A 15446-nucleotide genomic window follows, 5' to 3' on the forward strand; every position below is an offset into this window, starting at 1 on the left:
ACACATCAATGGGTTTAAATGTAATTGTTTATAAAGGCATTTCATACAAAAGCAGAGCAAGAGTGTACAATAAAAAAAGACAACATTAATCCTTTATCTACTCCTCCCTCCACCTCCCCTGGCCATTCACTATAGGCCAATCTACCACAAAGTCCAAGCTACACCACATCACTCTCCGGTCAGTGCAGACACCTCCTGAAGATGCAGGAGATGCACCACCTCATCCAACACTTTGCTGACGCCCTTACAGGCCGTCATGGCCGCCTCCATCAGTGTCTCTAGGTGGTCCTGGTGGAGTCGGGCGTTCATCTGTAGCAGGGCGATGTGCCCACCACGGGGCAGCAATGCCAAGGCCAATGATGTGCCCCCTCAACTCTCTTCAGCATGGCACAGGTCTGCCAACGGCGTCTCGTCCACAAAGCCTGCAGTGCAGGCGCACACGTTAGTCACGCATGGGGATACCCGCGTCGATCAGTGCCCGAGTGGCAGCGTTCACACGCACTGTGGTTCCCACCGTCTGACTGCAAGATCTGAGAAGGAAGAGAGTGAAGTGTTTCAATTCAAGTCAGGTTGACTTTTCAAGCCCCATGTCTAAGTGTTCAACTTGATGAAGAAAACTCTACACCATTCATTAGTCGGATTCCGTTGCAAAAGTGAGTGTTTCTATTGGACACATTTAGGTTGGTCCCTTCCCGTTTTGTTCAGCTTGGTGTTTGCTTCTGTTTGGTTCCTAGCGTCAACGATAAACAGTTTCCGTTGCAAAACATTTCGCAACAGAAGAAAAAAACTCAACTACTAATGAATACTCCCCTGAGAACATGAAACTGAGTAAAATTTAAAATTGGTTCCAAATCCCAAAGACTGGATATACAACCACTTTCATTCCCCATTTTAAGAATAGTGCAGATTCCACCACAACCCATTTCATAATTAATTAAGATCTGAAATAGCTGATACCTTGACATAAATGTATATTTGAGAGCGTGGGTACATATTAGTCAACACCGCTGCCTCACACGTCTGCTTGAGGTGAAGGCTCATGTCTGTGGTCTTGCGGTCCCCTCTTCCTCTCAGCTGTGCTGAAGGTGGCCAGTTGATGACAGCGCGGTCATGGAGATAGTATTTGTTGTTATCTAACTAACGTTAGCTAGATATATATCCATATTGCTAGTTTAGCAATAAACGTACTTCATGAGGGCCATACACAACTGCCAGCGCTTTGGTATCCTGTTCTATGTATGCAGACCCGTCAGCTTGGGCAAATAAACCCATACCAGCGTGTACTCAGTAGCTTTTCTTCAATCTAGACGATATCCTTGGTCGGACAATAATTCCAGGCCTGCCATCTTTGAATGTTTGAACTGGAGTACGACAACTACGCACGTGTGTAGACGACGACATTGCCCATGAGTAGATAATAGTGGTTTTAGGGATTCAAAACCAAAGACGATTTGGCGATGAGATTTAGGATGTATTCATTGCGCCGATTCTGTTGCAGAATGTTTTACAACGTTTAATCCAAACGGAAAACGTTTTGCAACGAAAATGAGTTTCTTTTGGACAAATTAGGGTTCGTTCAATTTGCGGTTTGCTTTAGTTTGACTCTTACACAGTAAACGTTTCCGTTGCAAGAGGTATAATCTGTGTTGGGACTAGGGTTTGAGTCCGTCAGGGCACCCCCTAATTAACTACACTAGTGTCAGGAGTTGGGTAGCACCATTGAAAGCATGTTCCAGCCTAGTTTTAGGCATATTTCATTGTTCATAGAATGCAGTGTACAAAAGTTCAGACCCACCACATACATACAGTACTATTCTTACTACTTCAGCTTCTATTCAGCTTGAATTCTACATGTAATACATCTACTTCCATACAAATGCTTCCACAGCTGAAGCAAGCACACATTTTATTCAGGAAAGGTAAACATTTATGAATTGTAAACAGTAAAACAAAAGATTGACAGAATATCCTCTGAATTACTTTCATTTATTGCCAAACTCTTTGAAATGATTGCTATTGTTATGCCAAATCTAATATTGCTGGAAAATTACAGTATTAATTTAACTAAGTGGGCATAAGTGTAAATGATCCAATACAGCTAGAATAGTTAATATTTGGTAAATGTAGTAGTAATTTAAAAATACATGAACATTTCAGTCATGATGTAGCCTCTTGGATGTTGTCCTGATTTATAAAGTTTGACAGAAATAAGACCCACATATGAACACTCCTAGAGCAGTATTCCGTTATGTACACCACAAGATTACAAAAAACATTCCAAACTTTGACACTTTTAAAAATAAAATTTATTAGCATCTCTAATGTGTATAAATAAAAACATATGAAACAATGCATATACTGTACGTATAATGTAATGAGCTGAACAATGACTGGATTATGTGATACAAAGGAGCAGTCTTGTTTTTAGTTTTTTTGCCAGTATGTCTGTGAGAAAAAAAACATGTACCTTGAAATCAAGCATTTTAAACAATATGCATACCTATAAGTTGCAACTCTACATTCTGTCATAAGAATGAAACAAACAAGGAGAGAGGTCAAGAACAGCAATAGGGGGAAAACATGGGGGAAAAAATTGTCTTGTGATCCCTTCTGAGAAGCTTTTTAAAATGTTTTAGCATCAATATATTGTTATGAAGTGTGTACTGGTTCCACTAACAATGTTGAGGCAAAAGCCACAACACTATACACACTGAACTGATCAATTTAAAGAGTACATTTATCGCATTTGGAGCTCCACAAATACATTTTTAAAAGGATCCTTTTTTATTAGCGGATCTTACATTTTAGGGACCAAAAAGCCTTCAGTTTTAATCCATGGATTAAAATATGGTAAATTAAAAGGAGAGATTACAAATTCTAAACTTTCTCTGGCACAAACAGAAACAACAAATCACTGTTTTGTTAATTTCTGTTTGTAATTGGGTTAACCATTCTCTGTAATGACTTCCCTGTTACAGGGCCAGAATACCAATGGGCCAGAGAATGGGCACTTTGTGGGGTGTTGGAATTGGCTCTCTAAGGCAAAAGGTAAAGAAAGGAAGGGACCTCTCTTCCTCGGTCACCCAATTAGTTGTATTTTGGTCATGCTCTTAACACTCAAGGGTGTTTAAAATGTCTTAGAGTGACAAACATTATACACAGAGGACAAATACTATTTCTGAAATATGGCCAAAACATTGTCCTAGTCCAAGGTGAGAATATGTTTTTCTTGAAAACCATCCCAGACTTGTAACAGACCAAGAATATAAACTTTTGACAACTAGAGGCAATGCCCTACAAAACCACACAATCATGTGCGATACTGCCACAGGCAAAATCGGTTTGAAGTTACACTGCGTGGACTTATAATATTCAATTGGCCTCTGTCTCATATAGTAACTCTGTTTCTGGTTTTCCTCCTAAAACGAAAAATATCACAGCTGTAAAGGGGAGCACAACATCCATGACAACAACAACTGCTACAAAGTTCAAAAACAGAGTGGGAAGAGTTTTTTTTTTTTTTTTTTTTTTTTTTTTTTAAGGTGACGTGTTTGCTTTAATATGCAAGTGTGTGTGACAGTGAAGGTGTTATCATCGGCACCCAAGGATCATGGCGACCTCATTCAGCCTCGTGGAATGAAGGAACTACTTAGTAATAGTTGAACAATGGTCTCTGCTCCAACCCCAAGTCTTTAGAAGAGTGCAAAGATCCCCTTATTTTTCATGTGTGTTTTAGCCCTGATATATCCACGTTCACACGAGCTAAAACTCGGAAAACTCCTTTGCGCATTTTTCCGTTACGGAGACGCGGATCTCCTCCTCCTCATAGTCGTCGAAGTTGCTTGTGTCTCCAGCGCCTCGACACTTTGGTATGAACGGGGCTTCCACCTAAAAACACAGAGCAGCACAACCAGGAGAAGAGTGAGGGAGTTTGCCTTAGAGGAAACAAAGCCAGTACTTGATATTGTAGAGATGCCTAGGTAACGCCTCCTTTCAGCAAACTACTTTATGAAGTTATTCTAGTGAGTCAAATAGAAAACATTATTACACCATATAAAGACTATTTTTATTTCAAATTATTACAAAAGCCACAAACAATCTCATTAAATCATTGTTCAAAACAAGTGTTAGGGCGAGTACTTTATCTAGTGTAGGCTGCAGAATGAGTTTCAAATCTGTAGGGCTTGTTTCTCTTATCCATAAAAACTCATATCAGTTATATTCGCCCTTTGCAGCATTTTTTCTTCCATAAGGATCCTTCCGACCGTTTGTCCGTTTTAAAAAAAGTGACGGGATTTCACTTAGTAACTATAGTAAAGCCTGCATTAAGCTAAATCAGAAAAAAACTATGGCTGATTTGGTTTCTGGACAAAGAACATCCTTGCCTGTTTGGCAGTTCGTTTTTCAAGCCGAATAATAAATGTGAACCAGCAGACCGAAGTCACAAGCAGAATATGCAAAAAGATTCAGGGCAAAGGATGTACAAACGTGCAATCGTAAAAATCGCCCAACCCTACAATGCTCAAGAAAGTTCTACTGGACATCAATAAAATAGTGTTTCATAAAAGTTGTTTGCTAAAAAGAGCAATTCAACTTTGCATTGTTTGTCCTCATCTTCCAACATAGCCTTGAACGTACCTTCCTCTCGTAGATGGCAATCCAGTCCGTTGTGGCGAACCACTTGTGTCCCTTGATGTCGTTTACACCGTTCTTCAGGTTGCCGTAGCGTTTGGTCAGGTCCACCTGCAGCAGGTTCCTCAGCAGGTCCTTCAGGTCAGAGCTGAAGTGGGATGGGAAGCGGACCTACAGGGGGACACATGTTGAGGTTTGTCTAAATGGTAATGTATTGAGAAACGTACATTTGCTCCTCGTTAGCCCTCTAAAGCAAGTGACTGATTTAAGACGGAAGAGGCTTTCACAACAAACATAAGCCAAAAGCCAGACAAACCTTCATTTGACAGTTAACTCCCACTGAGTTTAGCTTACTTAACAAGAACAAGACAGGTGTTCAAAATGTGTTAAACTTCAGGTGAAATAAGTTGGCCAGGTTGTAAAATGGACTTGTTCTTACTTTTCCAGACACAATCTTCTCATAGATCTGAATGGGCTGGTCAGCGAAGAAGGGAGGGTATCCAGCAGCCATCTCATATATAAGGACCCCCAGGGCCCACCAATCCACTGCTTTGTTGTAGCCCTACACACAGCAGAATGACAATGTAGTTCACATTCAGATATCTAATCCAGGGCAACAAACTGTTGCATCTCTTCAAACTGAGTAATTTCATGTACTGTGTGTCTGTCACGACTCCCACCTTGCTGAGGATGATCTCGGGCGCCAGGTACTCTGGAGTTCCACACAACGTCCAGGTTCTGCCTTTTACCCTCTTGGCGAATCCAAAGTCGGTCACCTGACCACCAAGAACACGTACAGTCAGTAAAGCAACATAGCAGAGAAAACACAACCCACCACTACAGTACAGTCCACAGGGAGTGATGTGTCCCGCAGTGCTCTAGTTGGGTCTGTGCTCACTGGTACACAGTACCGGCACCTCAAATGTTCTACTGCTCGAATACCAGCATCTCTGGTGAAATATTAGCTCAAAATAAAATGATCCACTTCAAGCACTTCACATATACCTGGATGTAGCCGTGGTGATCGATTAGAAGGTTCTCAGGCTTCAGATCTCTGTAGATAAGGTCAAGTGAATGAAGGTACTCAAACGTCAGTACTATCTGGGCTGCGTAAAACCGTGCGTGCGGTTCACTGTGAAGGAAGAAAAGACAGAAGAATCCGTTAAACTGATGATATAGGGGCAGAAAATTAAAGTTGTAATTAACTACATAAGCACTGAAATAAACAAAGTATAAGTTACAAAATTATCCAAAACAAATGTTCTATCAACAAATGGAAAATCTATAAACAATCTGTAATCAACATTCTTTTGTGTTGAGGCGCAGAAAGTTCAGCAGACAGACACTCACCTGAACCTTCCGATTCGTCTTAGATGTGAGAACATCTCTCCTCCTGGAACGTACTCCATCACCATGTACAAATTGGAGTTGTCCTGTGGAGGGACACAAATCCATACAGATACTTAGATGTTAATAATTGAATAGCCTAATAAATAGGCCAGATTGAAAAACACTGACTTTTTTGGTTTTGTGAACTGTACCTTGAAGGCATAGTCAAGTCTGACGAGGAAGGGAAAAGACACAGCCTGCAATATTCTCTTCTCGTTTAGCGTGTGTTCTATTTGCTTGAGTTTCACCACCTAATAGATAAGGAAGTGATCATCAGACAACTGTATTGACCAACAAATAGTTTTTTATTTATTTACTGTTAGTGATGGCATAACAAAACAGTACAGAGGTTGGGGAAGGGGTCCGTTTTTAAATTGCATTCCATTTCAGTAATGAAAATGATATAATAATCCAGACACTCACAAGTCAGATCATATCTGTGCTAGTGATTGGAGGGGCCAGGCAGATATTACTGCCGCCAATCCTAACACTACACAAGGATACAGTACTTATGTTATGCTACAATCTAACAACTACAGTGTTTAAAATCATTGTTGCCTCCCCCCTTTTTTTCTTCTTCTTCTTCTTCAAAAAAAAAAGGGGGAGTGGGTGATAAATTGCCAAGTCTACTCAAATGTACATCAGTTACCCATCCTGCAATGTGTTACAGAAGGCCAGCTATTTTCCACTGGGCACCCACCTTTTGCTTGTCCAGTATTTTCATGGCGAAGAACTGCTCTGTTCCTTTATGTTTAACCAGCATGACTCTCCCGAACGAGCCTGTACCCAGGGTCTTTAGCCTGTCAAAGTCATCTAGGCCCGTCGTGCTCTGGAATGGGTAACACAAAACATACAAAGTGGATTAGGCATACCTAATGGATCGACTGCAGCAGTCGTCCAAGTTTTTTTACTCAGTTAAACTTAGATATTCTTCACATCCACTCTCCTCATCTCCTTTTCAAAACACATTGGTGAAGTACCTTGGACCTTCTCCCCCAATACGGTTGCGAAGGCCAAGAGAATGTGAGGAATAGCAGAAAAAGTAAATGAGAAATAATCCCCAAACCCTGGATTTGTAGCTCCAGGCAAGGCCTCAGAGCATTGAAACATCTCACCTGTGGTGGACATTCCCATTTCCGTAAGAAGTCTTCTTTGGCTTTGGCTAGAAACTCTTTCACTGTATGGAAGAAAGGTAGAAACACAGGCACATTTAGCCCATAGGAAGGAATTGTCGTCAACGCATAATGATTGATTCCTATTTAATGACTTTCGCTTGCATGGAGCTGGCAACAAAGTACAAAGGAAATCTTAAATGGAACCTTATGTGGGAATTCTAGAAAGGTGCTGGGGATCAATAGTGACAGAATCAGTATGAAGTGAAACTTATTGGAGACAAAGACAGGTAAGGTGTAACTAACCAAATGCCCATCTGCATTGAACATCCACAAAATACATGTACGGAGTAAAGGGAAACTAAACAGTTCTGTTTCTAATGATACACAACACACCAACCAAGACAGGCAGTCGAAGTAAGAAGTGAAGCCAAGAGCCCTATGTCATGTTTCTGTTTTTTTAAATGGAGAGGGAGGTGTAAGAATTCACTAAGACAGGAGGAGAGACTGGTCCCTCGTGAAGCATGAAGAGCTCTTGAGCATCACTTTCTTTCTGCACTGACTGTGCATTAGGGCCTAATACTGTTGAGGGAAAGGCTATGACACTCACAGCATTGTTTTTGACGAGCAAGGACAAACCAACATACATGGAAAAACATAGCAGACAGCAGATATCCAGAATGACAGAATGCAGATGACAAAAACAGAGGTTTTGGTAATGGTTTTGGCAGAATATAGATCGAAGCATATAGTGAACCTCTACTACAAGCCAAGCTAGGGTTAATTTACAATATAATCTTCTGTCATTTTGGGCATCTAGTGGAAGAATGGGCATACCAAAAGTCTCTATAGATCACCCAAGGATTTGCAGGAACAATCACCCACATGGATGGGATGATGTGGAAGAAAGAGACAGAGAGATAGATTTATGTACTAACAACAAGTATATCAGATCAACAAACATGGACCAAAAGCAGTGAAGAACAACAGAAGTTGACAGCGAAGGAAAGAAACAGTAAGAGAGAGTAAGTTGTCATTCTAATCCTGTGATTTAGTTTGACACAGAAAAACACAAGACTGTAATAAGAAAGGTTATTAAACAGACTCATGTGAGTATGAAAAAGTCACAACATGCATGACAGAATTACGTGACTAGGATCGTATGATCTGTAGTAAACCGAATGCTTCAATCAATGTGCAGTTCTTTTTTATACACACACACACACACACATACATACATACATACATACATACATACATACATACATTCAACATACTCTGTATGTTGAACCCCTAAATATCCTACATTACCCTGGACCGACAAGTAGACTACTGTATTGTAGGGCCTGAACCATACCAGTGTCGCAATAATTTTTTACATGGCAAAAATAAAAACAAAGCAGACCAAACTCTTTGGTACTTTAAAAACCTGCTGTATGTAAAATATTGTGTGCTACAGCTTGGAAAATAAATACATGTGATTCTGGATGACAACACAATGATGCATGTTTCCAACATTAGGGTCGTTTCCCTAAAGAAGTAAATCTGCTTCATGTTTTGTTTCCTTGCCACGATGCTAAGGAGTATCGTGATACTGGTATCATCCCTGGTCTACTGTATGACATTCAAGAAGGCAATATACGACCACATAGCTAATGTAAATGTTTACATTTTTGACAAGGCACCAGAGCTGGTAATGGTTTACTGTACTGAATGTGAATCGAACCTAGGCTAATGTAACAGGGTTAGTTATGTTTACACTTACAACTGCAGAAATGTGTATTTAATGTTTATGTATTATAATTGGTTGGTTCAAGTCAGATGTCAATAAGGTGTAGTGTCATTGGCTAGGCTTGCAGATAGGAGATCGCGAACGTAAATTCTTCCCAGTCTGATAATTCATGCAAGAGGTAAGTCACGTTGTGAAATAATGTATTCTATTTACAATGTGTACAAGTTAGTTCACTATGTACATTTCCTGATGTATTTATACACACACGTGTACAGAACCCATTAGATATTGGGGGCTTCCAGTGATGTGCTTTTGTATGCATGTTATTGCTGTACGAGTGATTTAGCTAGTATGTCCTAAAAATGTAATGGTAGCATTAGCTCCCTGCTAATACACTCATGCTAAAATCTGCAGCCATCAACATAAAGCTAAGCACATCTGATGTGCTGTCCTTTGTCTATCATCAAAGGAATAAACAACAATCAACTGGGATCTGTCTAGAAATTCTTTATTATACAACGCAAGAATTAGGAAGTACGATCAGACCTGTTACACCAAGTGTCCAGTATTGTATAGTAGAATGTACACCTGAGTACAGTAGTACAAAATAGTTGTTAGATGAGCAGCAATAAACTTATATTTCTAGAACATGGTTAGCTAATGTAATGGTTTTCCATTGAAAATGTGAGGCTAACATGTTTATAAACATGGAAGGCTGTGACATTGCCTCAGAATTCTGTGTCAGAATTAGTCTATTCAGCATGACTTAGTTATTGTGTCCACTCCCTCCCTCCCTGCCAAACTGGGAGTGTTTTGACATCTCCCAAGAGCCAAGACAATGAGTCAAAGGTGCTGAGGAGGTTAGCAGGCTAGCGCAACACACACATGGGCTATTATCAGGAACCAGGTTGCTGGCTCTGAACAGCAACAGGCCACACAAATCTGTAGCAGCAGCAGCTCAGGGAACTGTATCAGCTTAGACAGGTTTAACACTAGAAGCTTGGGAGACTGGGGCTCATTTCAGAACTAGCAAGAAAACAGAGTGCAGGCTTTTGGTTGCACTGATCAGATCAAAGAACATAGCTTGCTTCCTGAAACACAGGAAGATACCAGAGGCTGGCCAGGTTCCTTTGCCTCTGCCCGGTCTCTTCCAACACTTCAATAAATCTCATATGAACAGATTAGCAGCATCATAAAGTAAAAACGTTTTTAAACAACCCAGATGCATTTAAATACTACCTACCATAAATATGTTTCATGTTAAAATACGGCCATACAGTTTAGTCTACAAAAAGTGAAGTGGATGGAACAGCATATGCAAACTCACAAGTCAGTGGCATTTCCTGGACTCACTTGCGTGAGATTACTTTGCTGCATGCAGTTCACACAAATGTAGATCTGGACACAAACCAATGTCTCCATGGCTGTATAGGCCTTCATGGGGAAACATTTTAAGTTTTATCACAGCATGCTGTGCATTGATTATCAGCATACGTACGTCAAAGTGTACCATTGCCAATTAATACAACCCCAGTGCTAGTTGCGTCAAAGCTTGTAATACCGCTTATCCTCTGACGAAGGTCTGATGACAAGCCCTTCCAGTCAATGACAAACTGTGCTGTGTGTATCTGTGTCTGAGTGGACCTTCACATCACTAAGATTAAACAAAGACTCTAAACAAAAAAGACTTGTGAGATAAGTCACTTGGAGGTTGTATTACGGGCCTGGTTTTATGAATGAGAAGAGGGCATTTGTCATTTCTTCACCATATTTGGTCACTGTTTAGCAGTGCGCAAGGGGGTAGAGGGAAAGCTGTATATATGCAGCATCTCAAGATGTGGTGGTAGAGGCACAGTCTGATAATTGAAAACAACTATTCAAACTACTTATCCTTAGTGTGGTTAAACTAACATGTCATTTAAAAATATATATCTACAGTTTATATTTGCAGCATTGGAGTGAACTTCCGGTTGCTAACAAATAATCTATTTAGTTTAACTAGTAAGATTACAAGTTAGCTCAAACATATCTCTGGAACCTACAAATGTAATATCAAAGCAGGCCTTCATAACTACTCAATAAGATCGTGAGACCACCACACGTCAGATGGTCCAGACTTTAGCTGACTGTCTATAAAGCCAACGTTACTGCTAGTAGCTGGCACTGCACATTACTCTGGCTTGATGATGTCTCACGGGCCTGGTGATGGCTAACGTTAGCTAACGCTGACATAAAACTAGCTCTCATTGACGTTACCTAGGTAGCTACTGACAGCAAAATTGCATTCAACACAACTCGATAGCTAGCTAGCTATCTACCGAGCTAGCTAGCATCATATTCGGTCTGGATACGATAACGATAAGATAGAGGCTAGGCCCTTTCACAGCTAATCCCCCCGGTATCGTTAGGTAGGCACAGTAACGTAAACCGTTAGGTTAACGAATATCTTGCTTGAGAATTGCGTTTTGGTTGCCCGATAATAACTATATAGAAACATTGTTGTTACACATTACCACTCTCTAGTTAACGTTAGCGAACTAGTTGGTTGCTAACTAACAGTAGCTAGCAAAGTGAGTCCAAGCCCCGAATAAGGTTGCCAATGACAACAGAACGGGCTACAAACGTCCCACACTAGCTAACTTACTAACGTTAGCTATAACATTAGCAGCAAGATAGGCATCTGGATCAGGTTGTAACAATTTAGCCACATAGTTACTAAACCATCTTTGATTTTGCTACATATTCATTTGTCGCTAGCTAGCTACCTAGGATTAATTCACAAACCATTTACTATACCCTGCATCGCCACATGTTTATAGTGAGTGTCATTAATGACAATGTGCACAACATCAGGGATAAGTGAGCTTGAGCACACTCCTGATTGTCAAAAAACTGTTGTCCATAAAATGCTTCAAATGTCAACATTACATTAGCAAATGTTAGCATGCTAACTGGCTAGCTAACGTTAGCAGTATAGATAATGCTCAGCGACCATCCCAACTCACCGCTCTCAAGCTCGTTGCCTTTCTTGGCGGTAGCAGTGTTTCCCATCGTATGGAAGACAGTGGTCGCTTAAACTGCGGGAGATGGTGGTAACGCTAGCTAGCTACACTGCTGTTGAGTGGTGTTCCCCTCGTATTCGTCGTAGCTAGCTACAATCGTTATTTTGGATCTATATAGAGAGATATGTTACTGCCAAATATGAAAAGAGCCCAAATCCCCGTTCACTACCCCTTTCAGATATTACCCTTCCTAGCTCTTCTCTATCTCGCTAACATGCAGCTAGCGGTCACTGATATCACTTCTCCCCAAAGCATTCGTTGTTGATGGCTTGGTCAAAGACGTTCTGTGTGAAGAGATATCGCACCCAATCTTCTTCGGTGGAGTATAACGGCGGTTGGAATACAATATTAATGGTGCATTACTGCCACCAACTGGACTGGGGTATAAATCCGCTACACGTTGTTATACAAAAAAAGGACACAAAAAATAAATGACTGCCAACTAACTCTACACTCATTAAAAACCCACCACCTCATTCCACTATTTAGACCCTATCTGATCCTACACCAGGCCAAAGCGCTTGGAGGACGGGACACTACAATTCAACACACCCTGTAACTTTTCTGCAGTAAAATCTCGTAAACCTAAGTACTTCTATGTAGCTCCCACCACAACACCTATTTTCTGTGATTTGCATTCCAGTCCTGTGATACAGTTGATGGAAATGAAAATGAAATGAACCATGGAAATGAATGCTAAAAAGCCAACCTTACCGAAGCACATTTAATTCGTAGGCCTATTACTATGTACTTGCAAAATTCTACTACTCATTTGTTACCTCATAGGATCAAATCAAATCCAATTGTATTAGTCACATGCGTCAAATACAACAGGTGTAGACCTTACCGTGAAATACTTACTTACAAGCTCTTAACCAAAAATGATGTTCAAGAAAGTTAAGAAAATATTTACGAGATAAACTAAAGTAAAAAATAATAAAAAGTAACAATAAATAACAATAACGAAGCAATATACAGGGGGTACCGATAACGAGTCAATGTGCAGGGGTACAGGTTAGTCGAGGTCATTTGTACATGTAGGTATGGGTAAAGTGACTATGCATAGATAATAGACAGTGCATAGCAGCAGTGTAAAAACGAATGGCGGGGGGTCAATGTAAATAGTCCGGGTGGCCATTTGATTAATTGTTCAGCAGTCTTATGGCTTGGGGTTAGAAGCTCTTAGGGAGCCTTTTAGTCCTAGACTTGGCACTCCGGTACCTCTTGCCGTGCGGAAGCAGAGAGAACAGTCTATGACTTGGGTGACAATTTTTTGTGTCTTCCTCTGACACTGACTAGTTAAAAGGTCCTGGATGGCAGGAAGCTTGCCCCTAGTGGCAGAGGGGCCGTACGCACTACCCTCTGTAGCGCCTTACGGTCAGATGGCGAGCCATTAGGGTTGCACATTTTGGTGAAAATTCAGAGGTGGAACCTTTCCGTGGGAATTAACGTGAATATTTGCAAATTATATTAATATAATTGAAATGTAAATGTTTTTTGCATTGGATATATTTACCATATCATATGGAGACAGAAGCATAAACCTTTTACCTTATCATAAGTAGATATATTGCAAATTATTCAATCCTTCCCATATAAATGTAAAAAACTATTTAGTTAAACTTTAATTAAATGAGTTAACTTCACATGGGATGATTTCACTGAACAACAAAAGAAAGGGAATATTTAATGATCCCCAATAATGCATCGCATCTCCCAAAAATGTTATCAACATACATCTGTAAAATGATAGTCTAGAAACTAAAGCTTTGGTTGTCTTCCTCTCAGGCTTCCATGTCTTCTCCCTGGACCTCCTCAATATCCACCTCTTGAACATCCGACTCTGAGGCCTCATCTTCACTGTCACTTTCCGACCTTGTTGAGGATGGTTTGTTGTCAGGCTCAAAAAGCCTCAAATTTGCCCTGATGGCCACATATTTTTCAACCCTTGTATTGGTCAGCCTGTTGCATGCTTTGATGTGTGTGTGTTCCCAAACAAGAACAAGTTGCGCTCTGAGGCAGCTGATATTGGTGGGATTTGGAGGATGACAGAGGCAACAAGAGAAAAAGCCTCAGATCCACGAAGTCCCTTCCACCGGGTGGCTGATGAGATACAGTGGCTTGCGAAAGTATTCACCCCCCCCTTGGCATTTTTCCTATTTTGTTGCCTTACAACCTGGATTAAAATAGTTTTGGGGGGGTTGTATCATTTGATTTACACAACATGCCTACCACTTTGAAGATATAAAACATGTTTTATTGTGAAACAAATAAGAAATAAGACAAAAAAAAACAGAACTTGAGCGTGCATAACTATTCACCCTCCCAAAGTCAATGGATGGGTTCCGCTGGTGTACAGCAATCTTTAAGTCATACCACAGATTCTCAATTGGATTGAGGTATGGGCTTTGACTAAGCCATTCCAAGACATCGAAATGTTTCCCCTTAAACCACCCGAGTCTTGCTTTAGCAGTATGCTTAGGGTCATTGTCCTGCTGGAAGGTGAACCTCCGCCCCAGTCTCAAATCTCTGGAAGACTGAAACAGGTTTCCCTCAAGAATTTCCCTGTATTTAGCAACATCCATCATTTCTTCAATTCTGACCAGTTTCCCAGTCCCTGCAGATGGAAAAACATCACAACAGCATGATGCTGCCACCACCATGCTTCACTGTGGGGATGGCGTTCTCGGGGTGATGAGAGGTGTTGGGTTTGCGCCAGACATAGAGGTTTCCTTGTTTGCCAAAAAGCAACATTTTAGTCTCATCTGACCAGAATACCTTCTTCTATATGTTTGGGGAGTCTCCCACATGCCTTTTTAAAAATTTATTTCTTTAAGCAATGGCTTTTTTTCTGGACACTCTTCCGTAAAGCCCAGCTCTGTGGAGTATACGGCTTAAAGTGGTCCAATAGACAGATACTCCAATAGACAGATACTCCAATCTCCGCTGTGGAGCTTTGCAGCTCCTTCAGGGTTATCTTTGGTCTCTTTGTTGCCTCTCTGATTAATGCCCTCCTTGCCTGGTCCGTGAGTTTTGGTGGGCGGCCTTCTCTTGGCAGGCTTGTTGTGGTGCCATATTCTTTCCATTTTTTAATAATGGATTTAATTGTGCTCCGTGGGATGTTCAAAGTTTCAGATATTTTTTTATAACCCAACCCTGATCTGTACTTCTCCCAACTTTGTCCCTGACCTGTTTGGAGAGCTCCTTGGTCTTCGTGGTGCCGATTGCTTGGTGGTGCCCCTTTCTTAGTGGCGTTGCAGACTCTGGGGTCTTTCAGAACAGGTGTATATATACTGAGATCATGTGACAGATCATATGAGACTTAGATTGCATATAGGTAGACTTTATTTAACTAATTATGTGACTTCTGAAGGTAATTGGTTGCACCAGATCTTATTTAGGGGCTTCATAGCAAAGGGGGTTAATTTATATGCACACACCGAGTTTTCCGTTTTTTTCCCCCTGAATTTTTTTAAATAAGTATTTTCACTACACCAATTTGGACTATTTTGTGTATGT

General features: G+C 40.7%; 1 protein-coding gene and 1 pseudogene across 2 annotated transcripts; both read right to left on the minus strand.

Moving 5' to 3' along the window:
- Positions 1 to 9: 9 nt before the first annotated feature.
- On the minus strand, positions 10 to 1708 carry LOC112247491 (annotated as a pseudogene).
- Positions 1709 to 2288: 580 nt separating this feature from the next.
- LOC112260598 (cAMP-dependent protein kinase catalytic subunit beta) lies at positions 2289 to 12229 on the minus strand. 2 transcript variants are annotated; one of them, XM_024435840.2, is made up of 11 exons: positions 11871 to 12229; positions 7971 to 7979; positions 7137 to 7198; positions 6722 to 6850; positions 6174 to 6272; positions 5983 to 6065; positions 5638 to 5764; positions 5313 to 5408; positions 5072 to 5194; positions 4639 to 4803; positions 2289 to 3888 (listed from the first exon to the last, which is right to left on the minus strand). In XM_024435840.2, exons 1-11 carry the CDS (start codon positions 11914 to 11916, stop codon positions 3763 to 3765), a joined length of 1065 nt encoding a protein of 354 aa, XP_024291608.1. In that variant the 5' UTR covers positions 11917 to 12229; the 3' UTR covers positions 2289 to 3762. The 2 variants fall into 2 exon arrangements, with proteins under 2 accessions (XP_024291608.1, XP_024272026.1); XM_024416258.2 differs by lacking the exon at positions 7971 to 7979 and having other exon boundaries at positions 11871 to 12228.
- Positions 12230 to 15446: the final 3217 nt, after the last annotated feature.

The sequence above is a fragment of the Oncorhynchus tshawytscha genome, linkage group LG10, assembly GCF_018296145.1.
Source record: "Oncorhynchus tshawytscha isolate Ot180627B linkage group LG10, Otsh_v2.0, whole genome shotgun sequence".
Taxonomy (NCBI): Eukaryota; Metazoa; Chordata; class Actinopteri; order Salmoniformes; family Salmonidae; genus Oncorhynchus; species Oncorhynchus tshawytscha.